This window comes from Lampris incognitus, chromosome 11 (genome assembly GCF_029633865.1).
Source record: "Lampris incognitus isolate fLamInc1 chromosome 11, fLamInc1.hap2, whole genome shotgun sequence".
Lineage (NCBI taxonomy): Eukaryota > Metazoa > Chordata > Actinopteri > Lampriformes > Lampridae > Lampris > Lampris incognitus.
Window position 1 is genome coordinate 40,522,940 of NC_079221.1, and position 25,001 is coordinate 40,547,940.

Sequence of the window (25,001 nt, forward strand, 5' to 3'; positions counted from 1 at the left end):
TTATGCTTTTTAATCTAGTTAAAAGGTTCTCGGTATTACCTCACCTGCTCTTTTTTTTCCCCTTTGGCAAGGCAAAAGGTACAGGCTACCTATGCTGACCAAGCGTTGTGTTAGCTTTATGTCTCAGTATGTAAAATAAAACAGCTACCATCGTCAATGAGCATGGTTTCAGCGATAGGTAATGCTGTGTACATGGTTATATTTTCTGGGTAGCCTCCTAGTTTCTCTGCATTTCTTCAAAAAAAAAATTCCCCTCCTCTTCCCTCTGGCATAGAGGTAATTGTTTGTTCTTAGTGTCACAAGCCCAGATAGCCTAGTGTGTCTCTGAAACCATTTCCATTGCCAAAATATTTGGCGCTGTTGAATCTACTACTGATCCTCCCACCTCCTCTGGGACCGCTACCTTGCATCCAAGACAGCCTGTCCTATTTTTCAACTCTCCGTTTCCCTCCAGGCATAGAGCTCTGGTGAAAGGCTGGAGAGCTCTCCCTGCTCTTTTGTGGCAGATATTTTGTGCAAAGATAGTAGTGTTATATCGCTGCTCTACAAATGTGCCTCGGCCTAGCAACATAAATTGTCAAGTGTGGGATAGTCACTGTATGTGCTACCGATTGATACCGGGTTAGTAAGTTGGTACTGTGTACAGGGTGTAGATTTTTCTCATCAATGTCCGATCATTTATAGTAATTATATCCTCGACTGCTTTTTGGACCAAATATCACACGTCTCGAGACATAAGTCTTCCCTCATTAGTTGCATTTTTGTGTGATAAGAGTATGATAGGTTGTGCAAGAATGAAAAGTTTCTTTTGAGGCAAACTCCAGTCTATTAGACACTCTACATGACTGGTGAGGATGGATCATTCCCGGTGTGATTTGGGCACCTTTTGCCATGAATGAGTCACTCTCCATCAGAGGAAATACACAGTGAGTGGGATTCACACTGGTTCTGTGATGAATTATCAAGAGGGCCGAGTGACTTTAAGCAGTCCAGAATGAGTAGCATAAGTTGTCAGGTACTAGAAAAGTAGATACATGAGCATCCCAGTGTCCAAGAATAATGTCTGATTTTAAGTCTGTCCAGTGTCACCATAAAAAAAACAAAGAACTCTGCCTTCTGTGTATATAATCAACAATACTTAAAATGGATTCTGTAGCTTGAAATCAGTCATATGCTGTCAAATCTGGTACAGCCAAGTATAAGATAAATAGGCCAATTAAACAAAGGCCATTCAAACATGGGGGGTATAGTTGACTGTCTATTGCTGCCTCTACTCTCTGGGACTTACCTGATGACATTAAAAAGATTTTCCATTTTATTGAAATCTTTTGCAAATTTGCAAACCTCGACTTCTGCCAACACCACGATGAGCTAACAAAATTTCAGAATAGTTTTTGTCAGATGTGATGCCTATGTAATGTGAAAAGGTGTGTTTATGGGTGGGAATCTACAAGTGATGGGGTGATTGTGTGCCTGGATGTTGTTGTTGTTTTTTTTGGTTTGTCTTTTCAGGCCTGGCCCTCCTTATGTATTGCTCTTCTCCATTGTGAAGATATGATTGCGCCAGCACTGAGGGGAAATGGTTTTAGCTTATTGTCAATGAAATCTGCTACAGGACTTAGTCATACTTTAGTCACCGCACTGCAAAAGGCGTGACAGTTTTCCCCCATCCCCCATTTTAATCTAGCCTCTGGCTCGGCCAATACCTTATGATGAGATCACCAGTGGCAACAAGATGGTAATATTCCTCCTGTGCATTCTTTATTGGTTTTCTGTCATCCAACTGCCACCACATCAGTGGATTTGGAGGGCCTACCCTTGTTTTGAGTTTCTGTGTTTGTTCTTATCCAGTGTTTTGAGCACCAATCAGCAATCTTAAACCTTATCCGTGCTGCCAATAGGAAATGGATGGATCAGGTACTCTAGGTGAATGTATATATAAGAAATTGAGGATTTTGAAATTCTAGCAACAAATTATAAGGTGATCTTTGTAACTGAATTATGTGTGGTTACAGGCAATCATAATGTCTTTTTTTCTTTCTGATTCCTTCTTTCTGATATTTCTGATTCTTTTTACAGATTGGAACTACTAGGATGCTACATGCCTTCCCCTGTCGAGCATATAGTAAGCAGCCAATATGACTGACTGTTGGTGCCTTCTGTAGGTCTTCTCATCTGTGAGCAAATTGTCCCAGAGCAGATTTCTTTTATGGCTAACTGACCACTTATGGCTGTGCTGCCATTGGCACTGGTCACTCTTCCAAACGCACAGCTCTGAGCTGTCACAGAAGCTGACAATAACTATGCTTTAAAGGCGCCATGTGCTGTTTCGGCTTTGTTGAAACATAATATGACCTGTAAATACTAGCTGGTGTTGCTGAATGGTACTGGCTGATATAAAGTAAACAGCTCACCCTGCCCCCAACCCCACTCCCTAGATTTCTGCAGTCAAAAACCTAGGAACCGGGCAGGCCGAGTTGTTGTTGTTTGATATTCTGCCCTCCAAAAGACATGTCTCACCGTCCTCAGCAAACTGTAAAGTGATCCCAGCAGACAATATCTACTGAGGGTGTTTGAAAATGGCAGATATCGGCAAACTTGCTGTATATCTGCCACCTTTCTACTTGAATATTTTTGTCTTTCTGGCTTTGACGTATTGTTATTCACATCGCTGAACGATAGAGGTCAGGATTTAAGTAAAATCACACAAAGCACTTTTAAATATGAGAACTTTATATCTGGGCAGGACAAGGATGATGGAGCTCAGTGTTTGGTTTTCAATGTGAGGCTGCCTGCAGTTGGCAGCAGTCAATGACTGCTTGAGCACAGCACTGTTACTACAATTGAGGGGCATCCTGGGCTATTTTGAGGCGTAATGGAGGATGTGACAACCCAGTTGTCAATGAAAACTATTATACACATCCCCTACAACCAATGGATTTTGGGGTCTATATGAGGGTGAACAACACTTATCTGCCGATCATCCCCCATCTCTTGGTTGGTCGGCTCACTGATCAGGTCCAGGATGGAGTGCAGATTGAGTACTTTTCTCATGCACTGTTGGTAATTGGTAAAGGTGCGAGGCAGCGGGCCTAAAGGACAATGAACAGAACAATGAAGTGCGGTGGCCAGTCAGATGTGATGTCACCTGCCGAGGTCCCAATAGGTTGGCAGCGGAAGATCCACCAGAGCCGGGTTGTTTACATCAGGTAAGGCTGTTTTCAACCTGATACAGTATCCTTCCTTTTTCTATTATTCATATTCCGTCAGTTTACATTTCTTTTTCCTCAATGACATTCAAAGAAAACTAAAACTGTCTTTTAACACCTTGTACTACAGCATCATTGTCTTTTTACCCTTTTAATTGTTCTTTTCCTTGTGGGCCAGTTTGGCATGAATGTCATGTACGAAGAAGCATTGTGACCTTTTATTAAATGTCCCTCCAAAAAAATAGTCCTAGTATTTTTGCACTTGGCAAAAGATGGAAAGGAGGTCTGGTGTGAAAGTGTTTCAGTACCAAAGCCTGTGAAGCAGAACACCCTGAAGGAAGGGTGATATTGCATCCCTTGAAGTGTAGTCCCTCTCTGCATGACCAATCCACCCAACATGGCCTTGTCAAAGAGCAAGTTTGAAAACACTTACATTTCCATATATAGAGAAGATTGTGTTCAGTTTAACCATGAAAATATCTGAGATTCTCTCATCCTGTATTCACCCGCACCCTCCTTCTCTCTGTATGTATACCTTAATAGTTATCATATTTTGTTGGCTTGATTATTTTGGAGTCATAACACGGTTATATATTTGGCATCAAGTATATTTGATCCTGAATTTACTGCTTCATATATTTACCATCTTAGACACTGAAACCACTTTATTACTACTGATAGCCATTCCAAGTGCTAAATATAAAGTACAAGCCATAACCAAGTACTATTTGATCTGTTGTTTCTATTGAATAGCAACAACATAAACCAATTGTGCGGGCTCACCGTGTTAAAATGATGACGTAGTCACATACTCTCACCCCATAACGGAACATCTACTCTGTGTGAAAACAGAACATCAGCTCACTTTGCTTTTTATTTCTGAAATAAGGTGAGTCTCTTAGTATCCGAAAGCAGTAATGAGGAAATGAACTATATTAGCCAGATATCCAATACTGGCATTGGTGCATCCTTATGAACCAATGATGCTGGCTGTAGTAGCAGAGATCAAGTGGTCATCGCTTTCCTCTTCTGTACAGTCCCAGTGGATCTGTGCTGGCATGTCTGGAAGAAGCTAAGACTTACCTTCTCTCTGATGGCACCTGCAAGTGTGGTCTGGAGTGTCCACTCATACCTCATAAGGTCAGTCTTTGTTCGGTCCATGCTACATAGGAATCTCTTGAAACATTAAGCGATGCTACAGCTGTAACAGCTGTACACATACTCACACATACACACATGCAAACACATGTTGTTATTACTGTCTCTCGTCACAGGTGTTTAACTTTGATGCTGGGGCTGCAGTTAAACAGAGGACAGCTGAGGATGCCAAAACAGACTCTGATGTCACCAAGCTGTGCATCCACAAGAGAAAGATCATTGCCGTGGCAACCCTGCACAGGAGCATGGGCTCCAAGCTGCCAACTGCTCCCATTGGTAGGTGGATTCTTTTTTTGTAATTAATTGTATTTTTTGAAATGTGCTATTTAAATTTCTTTGTTTTGTTTTTTTTTTAATCATAATTACTTGTTTGGTGTCTAAAACATGTATTGAAGACTTGTTTTGCAAACGAGATTGGAAGTTTTTCCCCACGTTACATTGATGACAATAGACGAAACGAACTCTTTGAAAGATTTGAGCCCAACTCATGTTTAATTAGATCTTTGCATCCCTTTAACAGCACAGGACAGCTACTCTTAATGCTTTGTTAGCATCACTTCCAAATTAATGAGAGAATTGCTATGAAAAAATAACATGTAATAAGATGTAATAATCTTCAAGATTTATTCTACATTTGCCAGCTTCTGTTTGTTAAACAAGGATTTTGTTCTTAATATCTATTTTGCTTTCTATCTGTTTTTAGACAAGGATGAGCTAACATATTTATTCATTTTACAGGAGCTGGTAAGATGAGTTCTTTAAACAATCATCAAGCAAAAAGGAACGATGTGCTCAATGGTTCATCCAACAATGTCTCATTAGACGGCAAAAAATCCTACAAGATGCCAATTTCTGGTCATCGGCACTACCAACATGAACTGGGCTCTCCTCCTCCATACACATCCCATGTCAGGGCAAGGCATTGTGGTGGTGGTGGTGGTGGTGACCACAATGCTCAAAGGTCCCCATATCGCAACCACCGTAGCGGCTTCCTTACCCCCCCATCATCCACTTCCTGTAGCTTGCTGCATTATGATGATGGAAACCCATCTCATGAGCCCGATCCTCTGAGGAGCCCTGATCCCTCAGTTCTCAGTTTTCATAGAACTTTAAGCCCGGGTTCTGCTCATAAGAACGGGGAGTGCTTTACCCCTCTTTCACCGCCTCACATCATGGTCCGCAGTTCTCCTTCAGGCACTAAACTGTCTTTCGCTGTGGGTGGGATGACAAATGTCCCCTTATCGCCCTCACTTAACACCAAAAGCCCCAATAGACAGAAATCACCCTGCAGCCTTCCTCCAAATGTCAACTACCAGCGTAATGCTCTGTCTGCCTGCTACACGCAGCCGTTACCTCCCTGTGTCATACAGAAGAAGCCAGTGCCATCTTCAGAAAAGGACCCCCTTGGTATCCTTGACCCAATTCCGAGCAAAAATCACATCCAGGACCAAATTGTTTCCACCCAGTCAAGCCTCCAATTCCATTTCCACCCTCAGGTTTCATGTATGAGTGCAACTATCCCTCCCTCTATTGTCCCGTTACCAAGCAACCTCCCCTTACCAGTGGTTAAGTCTGCACCTGTTGGGCATGGCCTGAGATGTCATTACCCAACCCCCTCATCCGTCTCATCATCACCCATCACATCACCAGTGCACATAGCTGGCCCTGCTCCCATTAGGGTTGAGGAGACTTTCAATCCACAGTCCTCTGTTTCTTCTTCCACCCAGTTTGGGAATTGTCCTCTCTCTATGCGCATGCAGATGTCAAAGCTCCCTTCTCGATCACCTCGAACCTCCATGGCATCACCCAGGACATCTTTGCCTCTCCAACACCTTAAGGAGGCTGCCAACCAGCTGGAAGGGGGTGTGAGCAGGCATCCCTACTCTCTTTGCCCTCCAGCTCTTGGATGTGACAGTGTCAGTCAGAGCAACCACTCTCTGGGAGGGGCCTCACAACAACTACTGGATCAACAGAATCCCTCCTCTTTCCCGGCTAGCAGTCTGCTGTCAGCAGCAGCCAAAGCACAGCTAGATAATCATAACAAAGTGGCCATCAAGACATCAACAGTAGAGGCCCAGGCTGGTGGTGTAGGACAGGCAGGGCTGGTTGGTGGTGGCAGGCAAATGTACAGTGATGGGTACAGTATTTCAGATCCCAAATATCTACCAAGTTCTGGACTAAATTTTAGCGACAATCAAAGTGGAAAAGCAGCACTCAGAGACAAACTCATGGCCCAGCAGAGAGACGTGCTTCTTAAGCATAAAACGCCAAGAAAGACTGGAGGTGACACGTCGTCCTTCAGTGTGAACATCCAGCATAGATCTGGCTCTTCTAGCTATGTGGAGTCCATGAAGAGACTTCTGCACCAGGACACTCTGCCCATTAACACCTCAGTGGGACATCCTGTCCAGTCAATTAGCCACCAAAGTTCCCAGAATGGCCTTAGTCATGCTGGCCACCACCCAGCCAAGTCTGGCAACTCTCCATTCTTTGATGAATGTGCGCCTCAGATTTCAGCTTTGCAGAATGTGCATGGACCTCATCAACTCCGTGATAGAGTGGAGATCTCCAGTCATCAGAGCCTTGGCAAAAGAAATGATAATACAGGTGAACCTTTAAACATGGATCAGTTTGCAGGTCCATTAAATCAAATGCAGGACCCTGCTTTTTGTGGAAATGTAGGGACACTAGGCTACAGCATGCATGAAGCTACAGGATCCATGTGCAACTCAAATCCTTCCCATCAGCACTTTGGACATCATGCAAAACAACCCCAAGGCAACTCTCCTTTCAGGGACAGAACAGGATTGCCTTCAGTGATGTCCAATGGTGGTTTCGATACCTTTTCTGAATCAGGTAATGTTACCCAGTGGAATTTTTAATGTGGTTGTGTTATTTTGGCAACCATGATTGTAACTCTCGAGCAATGATAAAAACATATCTTTTTTTTTGTACAATGTTAAAGTATTTTTGCCAATGAATGCTACTTAAAAAAATTTCTAATGTCTAATGAAATACAAGTTTTAATTATTTTGTTTTAGTGTTATGGTATCCTGTTCCTCCTTGCTGCCTTTACAAGTCAGCAAAACATGTATGCATCTACTGAAGCTGGACAAATATTGTGCATTTTTGCTGTGATAAACAAGGAAAAATTAAGATGTCAGTCGATCTCTCCGTGTGCTAGCCGTTCACCACAAATCAATCATTGACATATTTTTGTTACTTATTTTAAACATTTTTTGAGTACATACAAAAATGTCCAGCAGTTTACACTCAACTCCCCATCTTTATTTTTATTAATGACAATACAGGTGTTGTATTGGCTATAAGATTCGCTTAGAGATATTATAGTTTCCAACAACAAACAGCGAGTTCAGTCTATCTGTATAGACTACTGCACACTGGTTTGTTTTTCAATGATGAATTGTTTGGTCATTGTTGGCCGAAGAGAGTAAAATCTTGCAGAAAGTATACTCATGGTTCATATATCCGTGTTTTTCATAGAGGTGACAGTTGTGACAGACCACTCTGGATCCAACAGTCATGCACCCCAGAGTGTGAGTTAGACGGTTAATCTTTTTGGCTGAGTGACCTCAAGCTCTACCCATCTTGGTAAACTTCATTCTTAAAGAGATAGGAAAGATGAGCTGGAGAGGGGGGGTCACATACAATAAGGGACCAGTGCTTTCGCTAAACAAGTTGGCATATTGTATTGATCCAGATGGTGAGCTGGAGGCTAGAGCTTAATGCTTTTAGTTGGTTGGGAAGTTGGGTGTGCTATGTGCTTTGCCACGAGATGAATATGAGCGTCACTTCTGACAATTCATTCACAATGTAACGCTAATCCAGTCGAACAGATTCTTAGCCATGCAGTTACTGACTATATTAGTTACTATCTACTTTGTAATGTCTTGTATTTGTTGGAGAATACTCTGGTTGCCTGGACAAGCAGTTCCCTTACAGTGCCAGTTATTTGACACACACACCCTTCAACCCAGGATGCATTTCTGTCTCAATACAGGAGCGCCACACAAATGATCACATTCACTTCGCGTCCAAGCTCTGTGGATTCAGCACATGTCCTCCGAAACCAAGTTAGCGGATCATGGTGGCTACTTTGTTTGAGGTTTGTCATCTGCTTTTGTAAATGAATCTTTGATAGCAGCAAGCTCAATAATTCCTCCTGTCACTGCTTGTCGATCTGTTGGCTACTCATCCTGGACTGTGATTACCTAGATACGGTGTTAAAAGGTAAGCTTTGGCTTTGCCCTTGGCTAGTTATATTGGACTTATCTGGTGTAGCCTATCTACATTTGATTTGCCCTGCTTTAGCTTAGCAGGTCTGCTGATTTTTCAGGTTCTGGGTTGATGAAGGCCAGCTGAACCACTGTCAGGGATTCCTTAGTTTCCAAGTCAAAAATGGATTGTTTTCTCTCGCACATCACATTTTGATATTTTTCTTCACCACCATTTAAATTGGTAGTCGTATCATTTTAGGTCTTTATTGTTTTCTTCACTAATCATATAAATAACATTTACTGTGTTCTATTCAACTGACAGTTGGTCAAACGAAACTTTTCCCAACGGCTTGGTCAGGCGTCCCTATAGACACAATTGCCTGTGTCTTGGGTTGGGAAGCTGGATGTGGGTATGTGTCCTGGTCGGTGCACTAGCACCTCCTCTGGTTGGTCGGGGTGCCTGTTCAAGGGGGAGGGGGAACTGAGGGAAGAAGGTAATCCTCCCACGTGCTATGTCCCCCTGGCAAAACTCCTCACTGTCAGGTGAAAAGAAGCAGCTGGTGACTCTACATGTTCCGGAGGAGGCATGTAGTAGTCTGCAGCCCTTCGGCAGAGGGGGTAGAGGAGTGACCGGGATGGCTTGGAGAGTGGGGTAATTGGCCAAGTGCAATTGGGGAGAAAAAGGGGGAAAAAAAACAACTTCTCACTCCAAATATTTGTAGGAATGTCTTCAGCAATTTTCTGTTGAAACTGCCCTCACGGTCTCTGTCATTTTTCTTCTACACTGAATAATGTAAAAGGCCCTTTGAACTTTTTCAAAGGTTTCTTACCATTATCGCCATGACTGTCATCTCGATGACATCTCCCTCCTTACCTGTGCTTATTTCCCCTTTTTCTGTGCACACCTTTCTCTCCCAATTGATCTTTCTCTTTTCCCATACTAACTCTTGTGTGGGCGTCTGTGTTTTCTCTTTCTTCATTTCCATAGGTGAAGCTTGTTTTCCGAACTCTGATCTGAGACAAGGTCTAGAGCCCAGCCGGCAGAGGCGGCAGCTAGCTCACAGTGAACCTACCCTCCAAGCTTGGAACTTCATTCTGAGCCAAGACAGCCAATCAGGTCATGATTGTCACAATGGCATTTCCTCCTCCAATCCTATTAAACGTCCCATTCAGAATTTCCAGGTAAAATAGTCTTTACTCACAGATAGGTGGAATTTGTTTTTCTTGAAATAGGCCCATTATGTGAAGTTGTTTTTTTAACCTGTGTTCAAACTTTTATCCATTTCTCTGATAGGTGAGCTTGCCTAAAAGAATTTTGCACGCTCCCAGGATAGTCATAAGTCGACTACATGGCACATCCCAGCCCAGGGTCCCTATCCTCCAGGACAGTCAGCAGGAGTTCAACCCTCATACTGGAGATGTCAATGATCCCAACCAGCAGATCCAAGCAGGGTTGCGCAAGGAGACCACATCCAATGTTCCCATACCTAATAGCGGTAATGTTTTTGCAGTGCCCATTACGGCCATGCCGGGACAGCCCTCCCAGTCTGTCATCCATTGTGCCCTTCGCGCGTACCCTGAGGAGGTGGCGAGACACCAACCCAGAACAGGTCACACCCACAGGAAACCCGAACAGATGAACAGCGTTCCCTCACCTGTTGTCGGAGCACCCACTGGTGTCCACTCCCCCCAGTGTTGTGCACCGAGAAGACGGTGGCTCAGAGACTTCAAGGTTCCAGAACACAGTTTGATGCACAGCGATGGGCCACATCCGACGCCTGTTCAGAGTCTGGATGGAAAAAGTTGCTACATAGAGGTGTCAAGAGGAGACATATTTCTGGCCCCTCAGGTGTACACTCCATCTCAGTTCAATGGAACTGACTTAAGGAAAGACCTCTTTGCCTATATGAACGGTGGGAGTCCCAACCCAAGAGGTTTATACCCCAGTAGTAACCAGTCTCTAGAGCACTCTACTGCTTCCCAGGTCAGTGAAGTGGGTTTTCACAGTGACTATGGACACAACAATGGATATCTAAATGGTCTGCTCAATGGGGACCCCAACGGGCATTTGCATCTTAAAGGCAACATCAGTGGCAGCTTAATGCCTGACACAACAAATGGCAAGATGAGCAAAGAGGTCCCAGATTCTGCTGATATCCCGAGCTCCAACCAGCGGTTCCAGAACCGATCCAGAACTCAGCATGCAAGGGAGCTGCTGTTGGGTCCGGGTCTAGGCTTCAATTCCGGGCCGAGTAAGCTGAAGAAGGAGGGACAAACATACCTCGGTGGTGTGTGTCAGAGCACTCAAGGCAAGGTATGATCATTTTAACCACATTTTGAGCATTTATTATTTCTAGCTGATGAAAAATGATTTTTTAAATAATTCAAGGAAGAAGGGATAGGAGAAAGGAGTTTGATTTTTTTTTCTTTCCATTCCATACACTCCACAACCTTTGTCAGGTTGCTTCAGAACTTCACTGATAATTCTCCCTAGCTCTGAAATGGGAGTATTAGAGAATGAGTTTGTGTTCCAGAGGGGAGTTTATTCTAGTGTGTTTCAGAATTTACTGTGACAGATGTAACAAAGAATCTGTAGTCTTCTGAATTGTGTGTGTGTTGCAATTTTGGCCTGTTGTGGTTTCAGTTACCTTAAATGAAAAAGGATTGATACTTGCGTGACAATATAATGGAACTGACATTATTCCAGGGGTCATTGCAGTATAATTTACAGAGCCTGTCTACAGCCTTTTTGTGAATGTGTCCATTGCCACCCATACTGTTACTTTGTCCACCAACAGTTCTATTGAATTTGTCTTGAAAGATACATGTTGACTGCATAATAATGATTAAAGTCATGTTCTTTCTGCCTGGAAAAAAAACGGCTTGTCAGGTAGAGCCAAAGAGATTTCACAGAACACTGAAAAATGATTTGGAGGTACTGCACAAAGCAAGCAAAATTCACCAAAGGTGAGATGAAGCAATATTTTGCCATATTTTTTAATGTCTTTATGAATGCTCAATAATCCAGGTAAGAAAGTCAAAAGACATTTGAATCAGTTCATCTGGATACAACGTTTATTGACAGATACGTTTCATCACTCACCTAAGTGACTTCTTCAGTCTAAAGTGACTGCAAGTATCCCCACCCTTACAGTGGCATAACGACTGAAAACAACGATCGGTTTCATATGCGTGACCATTAACTAGAGTTAGAATGGCAATGTGTACTATTCACAGAGGATTGGGGATTGGTTGCAATCACAGCATTTGTAAGATGGCGACAGATGTACTTTTAGCATCCCCCCGTCTCCCAGTTCAGGGATGGTCATTCTCTCTTCACATAGATGGCCTCTTTGACTCCCCGTTCAAGCCAGCGTTCCTCCCTATCAAGGATGTGCACATCCTCATCCTTGAAAGAGTGGCCACTGGCCTGTAGATGGGTGTAGACTGGAGTTCTGGCCTGATGCATTAGCTCTTCTGTGTTGTGTCATCTTCTTGGCCAGCGTCTGTTTGGTTTCCCTGATGTACAAGTCACGGCAATCCTCTTGGCACTTAACAGCGTACACTATATTGCTCTATTTGTGCCAGGGAACCCGATCTGTGTGGTGGACCAATTTCTGACGCAGCGCGTTTTGGGGTTTGAAAGCAACTGAGATTCGGTGTGTGGAAAATACCTGTCTCAACTGTTCTGAAACTCCCACCACATATGGAATCACCACTGGTTTACGCTTCGACAGCTGTGGTCCTTCTCTCTTCGATCAGCTGGTGCACTGTTTCGGCATCTTCCTGGCTTTGACTAATGCTCAGTTAGGATAACCACATTTAACCAGGGCCTGTTTAAAGTGGGATTTCTCCCTTTCCCTGGCTGCTGTCGGTGGGGACATCGTCACCTTGGTGGTACAGCGTCTTGATGACTCCTAGTTTGTGTTGCAGTGGAGCTGGGAGTCAAACCCGAAGTATTGATCAGCATGTGTTGGTTTATGGTAAACATCAACAATTAAATGTCCCCCATCACCAATTGCAATTTCACAGTCAAAGAAGGCTAACCTGTCCTTTTTCACATCCTCCCTGGCAAAATTGATGTGGTTGTCCACAGAGTTAATGTAGTGGGGGAAATGTGTTACGTCCTGATATTTAATTTTAACCCAGGTGTCATCCACAAATCTGGACCAATGGCTAAGTGGTGTTCCTGGTAGGACATCAGAGCCCTCTTTTCCATTTCCTCCATATACAACTTGGCCACTACAAGTGAGACTGGGTAACCCATAGCACACCCATGCCTCTGCCTGTAGTACTGCCGTCTGTATGTGAAGTACGTGGACTGAAGACACAGCTTGCAGCCGCACTTGGTCAGTGTTAAGGGTGGGGTCATTTTATAATTTCATACGTACTACCTCCACTGCTTCATCAACAGGAACACACGTGAAGAGAGACTCAATATCATAAGAGACCATTGTTTCATCCTTCTCCATAATGATGTCCCTCACCTTTTCCACACAATCCATAGTGTTCTGAATGTGATGTTCATTACTGCCTACCAATGGGTTAAGAATTGATGCCAGAATCTTAGAAATATTATAGGTCACTGAGTTAATCATACAAACAATAGGCCGTAAGAGCACATCCTGTTTATGTATATTAGGTAAACAATATAGACTAGGTGTAGCTTCCCCTGGGTATTATCTATGGTACAAAATTCTGTCAGTAGCATTGTCCTGTTCTAACAACTTCAGACAATCTATCACCTTTTTCTTGTAACCACTGTCTGGATCTTGTTTTAGGGGCTCATAAGTATTCGTTGCTGAGTAACATCATAACTTTCTCATGATTGTCTTGTGTTAATACAACAGTGCATGTACCTTTGTCTGTTGGAATGATGATGACGTTATTGTCCTTACTGAGAGTCGTGAGTGCACTCCTGTCTGTGCTGATGTTGGACAGCGGCGGCTTCACATTGCTGAGGCAGGCTGAATCTTTCGTCCGCAGTTGCTTCGCTTCCAGGTCCATGATGTTGTTTTTACAGATCGCTGATTCCGTGGCTGTGATCAGTTCCATTAGTGAGATTTGCCTTGGTGTTACAGCAAAATTCAGCCCCTTAGCAAGTATGTCTTTCTCTACCTGGGTGAATTGTCTGTCCACATTGCCGGCATGTGTCAGGTGTCAGTCTATCTGTCTGCCATTGAGGACGCCATCTGTTGTCTGCTGATGTCTCTGGTGTGCAGCAAGTAGGTCAAACTCCTTTTGCTGCCTCGTTTTCAACTTTCCATGTTGTGCTAGACAAGCCTTCTCTGTGAGCTCAGTCAGACGTTGGAAAGTGGTCTCATCTAGACGCGACATGAGTCTCTGATGGATCTGCTCCTCTTTGGCTTTCAAAGTGTCGATGGTAAAATTAGTTTGCCTCACCCATTTGTTCAACAGCTGGCTCTGTGCCCTCTGAAGGATCTTGTTGGCCCTTGACCGAAGATTTCATTTGCTGGCTCGTAGGCATAATCCCACTCTGTCTGCATCTGAGGCTGAATCTAAGGTGGATCCTGTAGTCTGCCATCTTACGTGCCACTCGCTCGTACTTGCGTACAAGTTTTAAGGCAATCCTTGCCGAAATGGGTCAAAATGCCTTTGTGCATGCTCAATAACCCAGGTAAGGAAATTAAATCCCATAAACAGGCCCTGGTTAAGTTGGGCATTTGTCAAAGCTAGGAAGATTCCAAAACAGTGCAGCCGGTCGAAGAGAGGAGGACAACAGCTGCCAGGGCGTAAACCACTGGTTATTACGTATGTGGCGGGAGTTTCAGAACAGTTGAGACGCGTATTTTCCAAGATTCAAGATCCTTTATTGTTACGTTTCTAAGGACAAGAGAGTAAAATTCTTATGTTTCGGCTCCGCAACACTGCAGTAACAATAGCAATAAAATAACAACAAAACAAAACAAAAAAGCAGTAATAATAATAAATAGTGTGTGGTGTATGTAAGGTGCTGTGTTTGTATATAGGCTCTGCCATAATAAATGTGCATGTGTGTGTAGTTGTTTGCATATTTGTGTGTGTTTGTGTATGCCAAGCTGTGTGTGTGTGTGTGTGTGTGTGTGTGTGTTAGGCTGGGCAATTAATCCCTCACTGACTTAATATTGCTCATGTCAGTTAATTCGGTTAATAATTTCCCCAATGCGTGCGTTCATGAACTGTCCTTTTAAAAAAAATATTACGTCGTGTTCAGTCACGTGCCTCCGCCCCGTTCAACTAGCGTTAGTCCAAATTCACTCAAAGCAAGCTGGTAGCATGGATGGCACAAACGCTAACACTGAGCCAACGAGTAGGCCTCAACCTGAGCAACTTATATCTAAAAAGAATGACATGTCCGTCGTTTGGACACATTTTGGCTTCAGTGAAGACGACACAGAACAAAATGAAGTCAAATGTTAACACTATGGGAAAAATAATTTCAGCAATCAAAACTAACACCAACATTTGCTGAATTGCTTGGAACACAATCACATTACTGAATATGAAGAGTGCGTGGCTCAAGAAGAGAGAGACCGACAAACGCCAAAGTGCTTCCACAAAGCAGCTGTTGCCAACACAAACATTTGCAAGAATAGTCAAGAAGATGGAAAGAAATAACTGATGCCATTGCATATTACATCGTGAAGGATATGGCTCCCATAGCTACTGTGGAACAGAGTAAGAAGCATACTGAGAAGCATACTGGTACCGATTTTCAAGAGTAAGGGTGATGTGCAGAACTGTAGCAACTACAGAGGTGTCAAGTTGATCAGCCACAGCATGAAGATATGGGAAAGAGTAATAGAAGCTAGGTAAAGAGAAGAGGTGATGATTAGCGAGCAGCAGTATGGTTTCATGCCATGAAAGAGCACCACAGATGCTATGTTTGCTTTGAGAATGTTGATGGAGAAGTATAGAGAAGGCCAGAAGGAGTTACACTGTGTCTTTGTAGATTTAGAGAAAGCATATGACAGGGTGCTGAGAGAGGAGGTGTGGTATTGTATGAGGAAGTCGGGAGTTGCAGAGAAGTATGTAGGAGTGGTGCTGTATATGTATGAGGGAAGTGTGACAATGGTGGATGAGGTGTGCGGTTGGAATGACAGATGGGTTCAAGGTGGAGGTGGGATTACATCAAGGATCGGCTCTGAGCCCTTTCTTGTTTGCAATGGTGATGGGCAGGTTGATGGACGAGATCAGGCAGGAGTCTCCGTGGACGATGATGTTTGCGGTTGACATTGTGATCTGTAGTGAGAGTAGGGTGCAGGCTGAGGATAGCCTGGAAAGGTGGAGGTATGCACTGGAGAGAAGAGGAATGAAAGTCAGTAGGAGCAAGATGGAATACATATGCGTGAATGAGAGGGAGGACAGTGGAATGGTGAGGAAGCAAGGAGTAGAGGTGAAGAAGGCATATGAGTTTAAACACTTGGGGTCAACTGTCCAAAGTAATGGGGAGTGCAGAAGAGAGGTGAAGGAGAGAATGCAGGCAGGGTGGAGTGGGTGGAGAAGAGTGTCAGGAGTGATTTGCGACAGAAAGGCACCAGCAAGAGTTAAAGGGAAGGTTTACAAGATGGTTGTGAGACCAGCTATGTTATATGGTTGGAAGACAGTGGCACTGATGAAAAGACAGGAGGTGGAGCTGGAGGTGGCAGAGTTGAAGATGCTAAGATTTTCACTGGGAGTGACGAAGAAGGACAGGATTAGGAACAATTATATTAGAGGGACAGCTCAAGTTGGATGGTTTGGAGACAAAGCAAGAGAGACAAGATTGAGATGGTTTGGACATGTGTGGAGGAGAGATGCTGGGTATATTGGGAGAAGGATGCTGAATATGGAGCTGCCAGGGAAGAGGAAAAGAGGAAGGCCAAAGTGGAGGTTTATGGATGTGGTGAGGGAAGACATGCAGGTGGCTGGTGTGACAGAGGAAGATGCAGAAGACAGGAAGAAATGGAAACAGATGATCCACTGTGGCGACCCTAACGGGAGCAGCCAAAAGTAGTAGTAGTAGCTACTGTGGAACATAGTGGGTTTAAGCATCTCATTAAAACCCTCGACAAAAGATACGCTGTGCCATCAGGAATTTTTTTTTCCCAAACAGCAGTTCCCAACATGTACAAAACATGTCATGAGAAGGTATCTGCTGAACTAAAATCTGTTCGGTACTTTGCAGCCACGTCTGATCTCTGGTCAGGTAGAACGATGAAGCCATATTTCAGCCTTACGTTGCACTACATTGACAATGAATAGAACCTGCGATTTCAACTGATTTTGATTACAGTTGTTTGAAATATTCAATAAATACCCATAAAAAGTTCATCTGTGTGTTTCCTTAAATCATTCAAAAATCACAAACATAAGATATGCTTCGTTAGAAAAATATATCCCAGCAGTTCAGCATATTTACAGTACAGACCTTGTCAGAGAACTATGAGGGCAGTGTAAAAAAAAAAACAACGTATAAAATAAATGATCTTTCATTAATCGTAATCGAGGTAAAAGTTGGAAATAATTGTGACATTAATTTGAAGTCATATCGCCTAGCCCAAGAGAGTGTGTGTGTGTGTGTGTGTGTGTGTGTGTGTGTGTGTGTGTGTGTGTGTGTTTGTGTGTGTGTGTGTGTAAACTGATGATCCACTGAAGACCATAGGTCAGTACCAGTCAGTCCGGCCAACAGGCTTAGTGTCTTTAATGTTCTTTGTTCGAAAGCCTAGTTGCTTGATGGAAAAAGCTGTTCCGGAGCTTACTGGTCCGGGCTTTGAGGCTGCGGTACCACTTGCCTGATGGTAGCAGCTGGAACAGTCCATAGTTGGGGTGGCTGGGGTCTTTGATAATCCTGCAGGCTTTGCTGACACAACGTCCGTTATATATGTCCTGGATGGAGGAAAACTCACATCCACTGATGTCCTGGGCTGTCCGCACAACCCTCTGCAGCATTTTGCGGCTGCGGGCAGTACAGTTCCCATGCCAGGCGATGATGCATCCAGTCAGGATGCTCTTGGTTGTATCTCTGTTTAAGGCCCGTAGAATCTTGGGTCACATGCTGAACTTCCTCCGTCGCCTGAAGCGAACGAGGCATTGCTGTGCCTTTTTCACCACATGGCTGGCGTGTTCATCCCAGCTGAGGTCCTCAGTAATGTTGACACCGAGGAACTTGAAGCTCTTGACTCTCTCTACAGCAGTCCCATTGATGATGATGGGGCCCAGCCTCCCCCCTCTTTTCTTGTAGTCCACAATCAGCTCCTTGGTTTTGTCGATGTTGAGAGAGAGGTTTTCTCCTGGCACCCCTGATTAGATTGTTAACCTCTCTCCTGTATGCCGTCTCGTCATCATCGGTGATCAGGCCCATCACTGTCGTGTTGTCAGTGAACTTTATCACCAAGTTGGAGCTATGTGTGGCCATGCAGTCATCAGCTTGACAGGAAGTTTAGGATCCAGCTGCACAGGCTGGGGTTGAGTCCTAAGTCCCTGAGCTTGGTGTAGAGTCTGGAGGGGACTGTGGTGTTGAATGCTGAGCTGTAGTCTACAAACAGCATTCTCACATAGGAGTTCCTTTTCTTCAGGTGGGTGAGGGCAGTATGGAGTGTAGTGGCTATTGTGTCATCAGTGGATCTATTTTGTTGGTAGGCAAATAGGTGGGGGTCAAGGGTGGGCAGTAAAATGCTACAGATTAGTGCCTTAACAAGCTTCTCAAAGCATTTACTCTCTATGGGAGTGAGAGCAATAGGACGCCAATCATTCAAGCATGTTACCTTGGTCTTCTTCGGCACTGGCACAATGGCTGATGATTTAAAGAAGGAGGGGACTACACACGGAAAGGGAGAGGTTGAGAATATCCGTGAAGACACCAGCTAGCTGCGCACGCTCTGATCACCCGGCCTGGAATGCCGTCCGGGCCGGCCGCTTTGCGGGTGTTCACGCGCATGAATGACCTGCGCACGTTGGACTCGGCGATGGCCAGTGTGCTGTTCATATCGGCATTGGTGGGGGCTTCTACCGGGAGGTTGGTATCAGAAACCTCAAACCGAACATAAAAACTATTAAGCTCGTCCGGGAGGGAGGCAGTGGCGTTGGCTGAGCTGCTGGGTGTCCATTTGAAGTCCGATATTGTGTGTAATCCTTGCCACATGCTACATGGGTCATAAGCTCTTAGTTCTTCCTCAATCTTCTTACCGTATTCTCGTTTGGCTGCTTTGTTAGCTTTCTGGAGATCATTGAAGGCTTTCGTCTTCTCTGCTTCATCTCTTGTGGCGAAGGTGGTGTCTCGTGCCGCAAGAGCAGACTGAACGGAACTCTTTATCCATGGTTTCTGATTTGGAAACACCCTGACTGTTTTAATGGGCACCATCTCCTCGATGCTCTTCCGGATGAATCCAATAACTGCTTCCATGTACTCGTCAATGTTGCCATCCGACGAATCACAGAACATGTCCCAGTCCACTGATTGCTTGATCAAACACGGCGTCTCAGTTTCTTTCAAACCCCAAAACACGCTGTGCCAAAAATTGGTCCACCTCAAGGATTGGATCCCCTGGCACAAACAGAGCAATAAGTGTGCGCTGTTAAGTGCTGGGAGGATTGCTGCGACTTGTACATCAAAGAAACCAAACAGACACTAGCCAAGAGGATGACATGACACAGAAGCGCTAACGCATCAGGCCAGGACTCTGCATTCTATACGCATCTACAGGCCAGTGGCCACTCTTTCAAGGATGAGGATGTTCACATCCTTGATAGGGAGGAACACTGGTTTAAAGGGGAGTCAAAGAGCCCCTATGTTAAGAGGGAACGACCATCCCTGAACCGAGGGGCAGGGGGCGCTAAAAGTACATCTGTTGCCATCTTACAATGCTATTCCCCAATCACATTGCCATTGTAACTCTAGTTAATGGTCACGGCAACTTGTATATGAAGCCAATCGTTGTTTTCGGTCATTTATTTATTTATTTAAGCATTTATTTGGGAAGGGACAATGTACATTAATTAACATTTGAAACAAATCTAAATGTACCCAAGTTAGCTAAGAGGCTAGTTTCCATCGGCAGTCCCTTTGCCTGATGTTGTTAGGCATCCTAGGATAATAAAATAGTACATAAAATAAACATACAACATAGTTAATATACAATACAAGAACAACAAGAGCAGACAAACAAGAAAATATATACAGAATGTACAAATAATGTAGAAAAAGATAAGGATACCTAGGGACAATTTAGTATGGCCGATTCACCTGACCTACATGTCTTTGGACGGTGGGAGGAAACCGGAGCACCCGGAGGAAACCCACGCAGACATGGGGAGAACATGCAAACTCGTGCGTGCGTGTGTGCCCTGTGTGGGCCCTGTGTGATGGCCTGGCGGCCTGTCCAGGGTGTCTCCCTGCCTGCCGCCCAATGACTACTGGGATAGGCTCCAGCATCCCCACGACCCTGAGAGCAGTATAAGTGGTTCAGAGAATGGATGGATGGAAGCTAAAGATAATATAGAAAATAATATATAAAAAAATTAATACAACAGAGCTAATGTACAATACTGTTAAACAACATGTTAAAGGTGTGTGCGAATAGCATCAATGTGGACATTGTTGGTTCTTAATAAGCCATAAGGATGGGGCTCTCTAATTGATTGTGTTACTGGTATTAATGTGATGCTCTAAAGGAGAAGACAGCCTGACTAAATGCAGTTCTCCTGAGTGGGACTGTGTAGTCCCCTCTAGCTACACCTCTACTTGCTCTGTTTGTGGTAGATTTGAAGTTGATGAAACTGGACCGAGGAGGAGGAGCTAATCCATGCATGATCTTATTAACTAGGCAGACATTCTTGTATTTGGTGAGGTTTTCCCAGCTTAGTAGATTATACTTTTTTAGAATATGGCAATGATGAAAGGGGAATGGCTTCTTGTCTAAGGTTTTGAGTGCTTGTCTCTGTAATGATTCCAGTGGTTTAAATGCTGTAGAGTATGTTAGACCATCTTATCAGACAACAGGTAATATAGGAAACAACCACTGAGTGGAAGTATATCTTTGCTGCCTCCGTTGATAGGAAGTCTCTGGTGAACCTGAAATTTGCCAAACTAAACGTTACTTTATTGCAGATCCTTTTGATGTGGGTTTTGAAGCCGAGGTTTGAATCTAGTATGTGTACTCCTAAGTATTTGTATTCTGAGACAACTTGTAGTCTCTCTCCCTGGATGAGAATATCTTACTCTACATTTATGCTGTTGCCGTTTGAGAAAAACATACAAACTGTTTTCGACACATTCAGTTGCAGACAACATTGGTTAAGCCAGGATGTGACCTTCAACATAACATTTCTTAACTTGATTGCTACCTCTTCTGTAGTTTTACCATGAGAAAAAACAACTATATGCATACATTAAGATGTCACATTTTCCACACACAGAAGGTAGATCCAGGGTTTACGCGAGGTCTTAAAACATCTTAAATTTGATTTAAATGTGTCTTTTGGTCTTAAATATGATTTTGATAGGTCTTAAAAATAGAACTTCTCTGGCACGTTGAATGTGTTTGAGAGAAATGTCCGTGTTGCAACATAAGCACTACAGTAATAGTTCCGCTCCAATAATCCGTATTGAAAGAAAACATCATGGAACCAATAGTCATTACTTTGCAGCTCCCCGGTCAATTTATCAGAGACACCGAACCAATGTTTTGTGTTTTGTGTTTGTATCCTGTCGCGTGTGTCATACTGTCAGTCCGAGCCAAGAGATAAACGAATGCTAAAGTCTTTAACTTTTGTCTGTTACTTTTCTAACTTCATGGGGAAATGCAAATTCAACTACCAGTGGTTGGAGAAAAGCACGTTTAGTGCTTGGTTGAAACCCGTGGAGGGGAATGTTTTTGAAGCCCGCTGCATCCTATGCAAGAAAACTATTAAACTCGGTACATTGGGGGTAAAGGCTTTAGAATCGCATGGTCAGTCAGAGAAACACAAGACCCCACTGAAAAGCCAACAACAAATGCCTGCCATCTGTTCGGTGTTCGCCACTGCTGCAGGAGCATCAAGTGCAGCAGCTCAAGATTCAAGATTCTTTATTTGTTACATCTCATTATAAAAGTATGAGAGAGTAAAATTCTTGAGTTTCGGTTCTTCAACACTGCAGCAACAATAGTAACTGAACAACAACAAAACAGAACAAAAAACAGTTACAATAATAGTATGTGATGTATGTAAGGTGGTGTGTGTGTGTGTGTGTGTGTGTGTGTGTGTGTGTGTGTGTGTGTGTGTGTTTATGCAGGTATGTGTGTATGAATGTAAACCGATGATCCAAACAAATCCCGTAACAACATCAGGATTCATTGACCCTGCGGACGACATTTGGGTCTACGCCAACCCTAAAAGCGGAGGTGCTTTGGAAACTAAATACTGTAGCTAAATACTATTCCTAAAGCACCAACGAGGGCATAGGTGAGCTCTTTAGAAGCATGTTCCCAGGTTCAGAAATAGCGAAAAAATTCACGTGTGGTGGTGACAAAACTGCCTACATGATGAAATGTGGTTTAGCGGAATACATAAAGAGAGACCTCGTCTCTAAAATAAACAACGGTCTGTTCATTCTCATGTTTGATGAAAGCTTGAACCAGACAATCAAAACCAAGCAGCTGGATCTACATGTATGTTTCTGGGAGGAGGGGCAAGTTCAGTCAAGGTACCTGGGGTCGCAGTTTATGGGATATGCAGAAGCACAGGATTTGCTAGAACATGTCAAAGTAAATAATTAATTATTGATCATTACATTTTTATATGTATTGAACATATTTAGTTTTTGGTATTTAGACATACATTCAATTTCAGCAATATTATGAAGAGCACACACACACATACACACACACAAATACACATACACTCAGTATTCTATAAAATGTGTATAGACCAGTGTGTGACTGGCAGATGTAAACGCACACTAACTGTCCCCAAACTCCATTCATACCCCGACACACAGTCTGTGAGCTGTAGGAGATGCCTGTACTGTAGTTGTTTTTTACTGCATGTTCATTGAAAGAATTGTTCTGATGGAATGTGAAGTTGTTCTTGTTGGATGTTAATAAATTTACTTTGTAAGTAATTCTAGGACTTTTTTATTCTTTCACAGTAATTTTCCTTCATTCTTTTTTTTTTGCTGGGAAATAGGTCTTAGATTTTATTCAAAGTGGTCTTAAGAAGGTCTTAAAAAGTCTTAAATGTAACCTGTTGAATTCTGCAGGAACCCTGTAGATCATTAATGTACATGCTGAATAGGATTGGACCCAGTATAGAGCCCTGTGGGGCACCAGTTGATAGATTTAGAGAATTAGATGTATAATTATCGATTTTTGACAAGCTGAGAGCAAGCTGAGGGGTAGGATCTGATAAGGTTGGCAAATTCTGTGGAAAGATGGAAATTGAGTAGTTTATGCAGTAGGATGTTATGATTAATGGTATCGAATGCTTTCCGTAGATCAAGGAACAGTCATGCCACTGTATTCTTCATAAGGGTGGGGATACCTGCAGTCAGTTGAGACTGAAGAGGTCACTTAGATGAGTGATGAAACTTTTCTCTCAATATCAAAGAAGGTTGAATCAGTTCATCTGGATACAACATTTATCAACAGATAAGTTTCATTACTCATCTAAGTGACCTCTTCAGTCTAAACTGACTGCAGGTAACCCCACCTTTATTTACAATACAATTACATAATGACTGAAACCAATGACCAGTTTCATATGCAAATATGGGCATGACAAACTAGAGTTTGCCACTGTTTGAAACTAGTTTAAATGGCCATGTGTACAATTCACAGAGGATTTGGGAATGTTTGCAATCACAGCATTGTAAGATGGCGACTGATGTACTCTTAGCCCCCCCCCCCCCCCCCAGGTTCAGGAATGGTCATTCCCTCTTAACATAGATGGCCTCTTTGATTCCCCATTCAAACAGCGTTCCTCACTATCAAGGATGTGCACATCCTCATCCTTGAAAAACTAGCCACTGGTCTGTAGATGGGTGTAGACTGCCGAGTCCTGGCCTGACACATTAGCTCTCCAGTGTTGTGCCATTCTCTTGGCCAGCGTCTGTTTAGTTTCACCAATGTACAAGTCATGGCAATCCTCCTGGCACTTATGAGCGTAGACTATATTGCTCTGTTTGTGCCAGTGGACCAACTCTTTCAAGGATTAGGATGTGTACATCCTTATGAGGGAGGAATGCTGGTTTGAACAGGGAGTCAAAGAGGCCATCTATGTTAAGAGGGAACAACCATCCCTGAACCGAGGAGGCGGCCTAAGAGTACATCTGTCGCCATCTTGGAATGCTGTGATTGCAAACATTCCCAAATCCTCTGTGAATAGTACACATGGCCATTGAAACTCTAGTTAATGGTCATGCCCATATCTGCATATGAAACTGATCGTTGGTTTTGGTCGTTATGCAGCTGTATTGTTTATAATGGTTGGGATACCTGCAGTCAGTTGAGACTGAAGAGGTCACTTAGATGAGTGATGAAACGTTTCTGTCAACAAATGTTGTGGCCAGATGAACTGATTCAACCTTCTTTGATTTTCTTACCTGGATTATTGAGCATGCATAAAGACATTTCTCTCAATAAATGTTCTGTCCAGATGAACTAATGCAAATTCTCTGACATATTTTCTAATGTTTTTATCTTTTTTGAGATGTTCCATAAGATTTTAGAAACAAATGTTTTTGCTTATGTAAATTTGTATTCTGTAATTGGCTCTTCTTAGAACATTAGGGACAACATTATAATTTAGTCGTGCTATTACTACTCAGTAAGTGTGTTCTCATTGTTTGTGTTTATAGCAGCATGGAGTTGAAGGGCTACCTCGAGGTTGCTATAGAGGATCCAGTGAGCGAGCTAAACAAATTGACAGGCAACGTGAGTATTAAAATTCATCAGCACAGTTTATTTTTCCGTTTGCATGACATTTTGAATTTTTTACATTTACTTAAAAGCTAATCACCTTGATGGCTAGAGGTGCCTTGTTGTTACAGACAGGAGTGCTTTCAATAATAAACCATGAGGACAAAAGTACATTTTGTTTCCTATACATGGCACGTTTCTCGTTGTGGTGAGGGCCATTTGCACCTCAGGATCAAGTCCACGGTCTGTTTATTTCGTATTTAGATTTTAAGAGTTATATTTTATGACTTTTCTAACATGTTTTTCTCTCTTTGTGGTTCACTGTTTGTAACAGAGACACAGACAAGTCAAAGCCCAGAAACTCAAAAGGAGGAACATACCCAGATGACAATAAATATCTGGATCGAGAGGGTTTTTTTTAAAGGTGGATCTTAATTTAGTGTTGTTCAGGTTTTTTTTTTCAGCTGAAAAGAGAACTGTGAAATCCTTTGTCATTATGAACCCAATCAAGTCACTGACAC

At 43.2% G+C, this 25,001-nt stretch overlaps 2 protein-coding genes across 2 annotated transcripts; both read left to right on the top strand.

Annotated features, from left to right (window-relative positions):
• The first annotated feature begins 2,409 nt into the window (after window positions 1-2,409).
• On the top strand, window positions 2,410-7,933 carry LOC130120379 (methyl-CpG-binding domain protein 5-like). The gene is made up of 5 exons (XM_056288926.1): window positions 2,410-3,209; window positions 4,247-4,349; window positions 4,484-4,643; window positions 5,106-6,974; window positions 7,872-7,933. The coding sequence occupies exons 1-5, from the start codon at window positions 3,103-3,105 to the stop codon at window positions 7,931-7,933; spliced, it is 2,301 nt and encodes a 766-aa protein (XP_056144901.1). The 5' UTR covers window positions 2,410-3,102.
• A 2,197-nt stretch (window positions 7,934-10,130) lies between these two features.
• LOC130120380 (uncharacterized) lies at window positions 10,131-24,868 on the top strand. Its single transcript, XM_056288927.1, has 4 exons — window positions 10,131-10,919; window positions 11,496-11,572; window positions 24,420-24,495; window positions 24,815-24,868. The coding sequence occupies exons 1-4, from the start codon at window positions 10,131-10,133 to the stop codon at window positions 24,866-24,868; spliced, it is 996 nt and encodes a 331-aa protein (XP_056144902.1).
• Window positions 24,869-25,001: the final 133 nt, after the last annotated feature.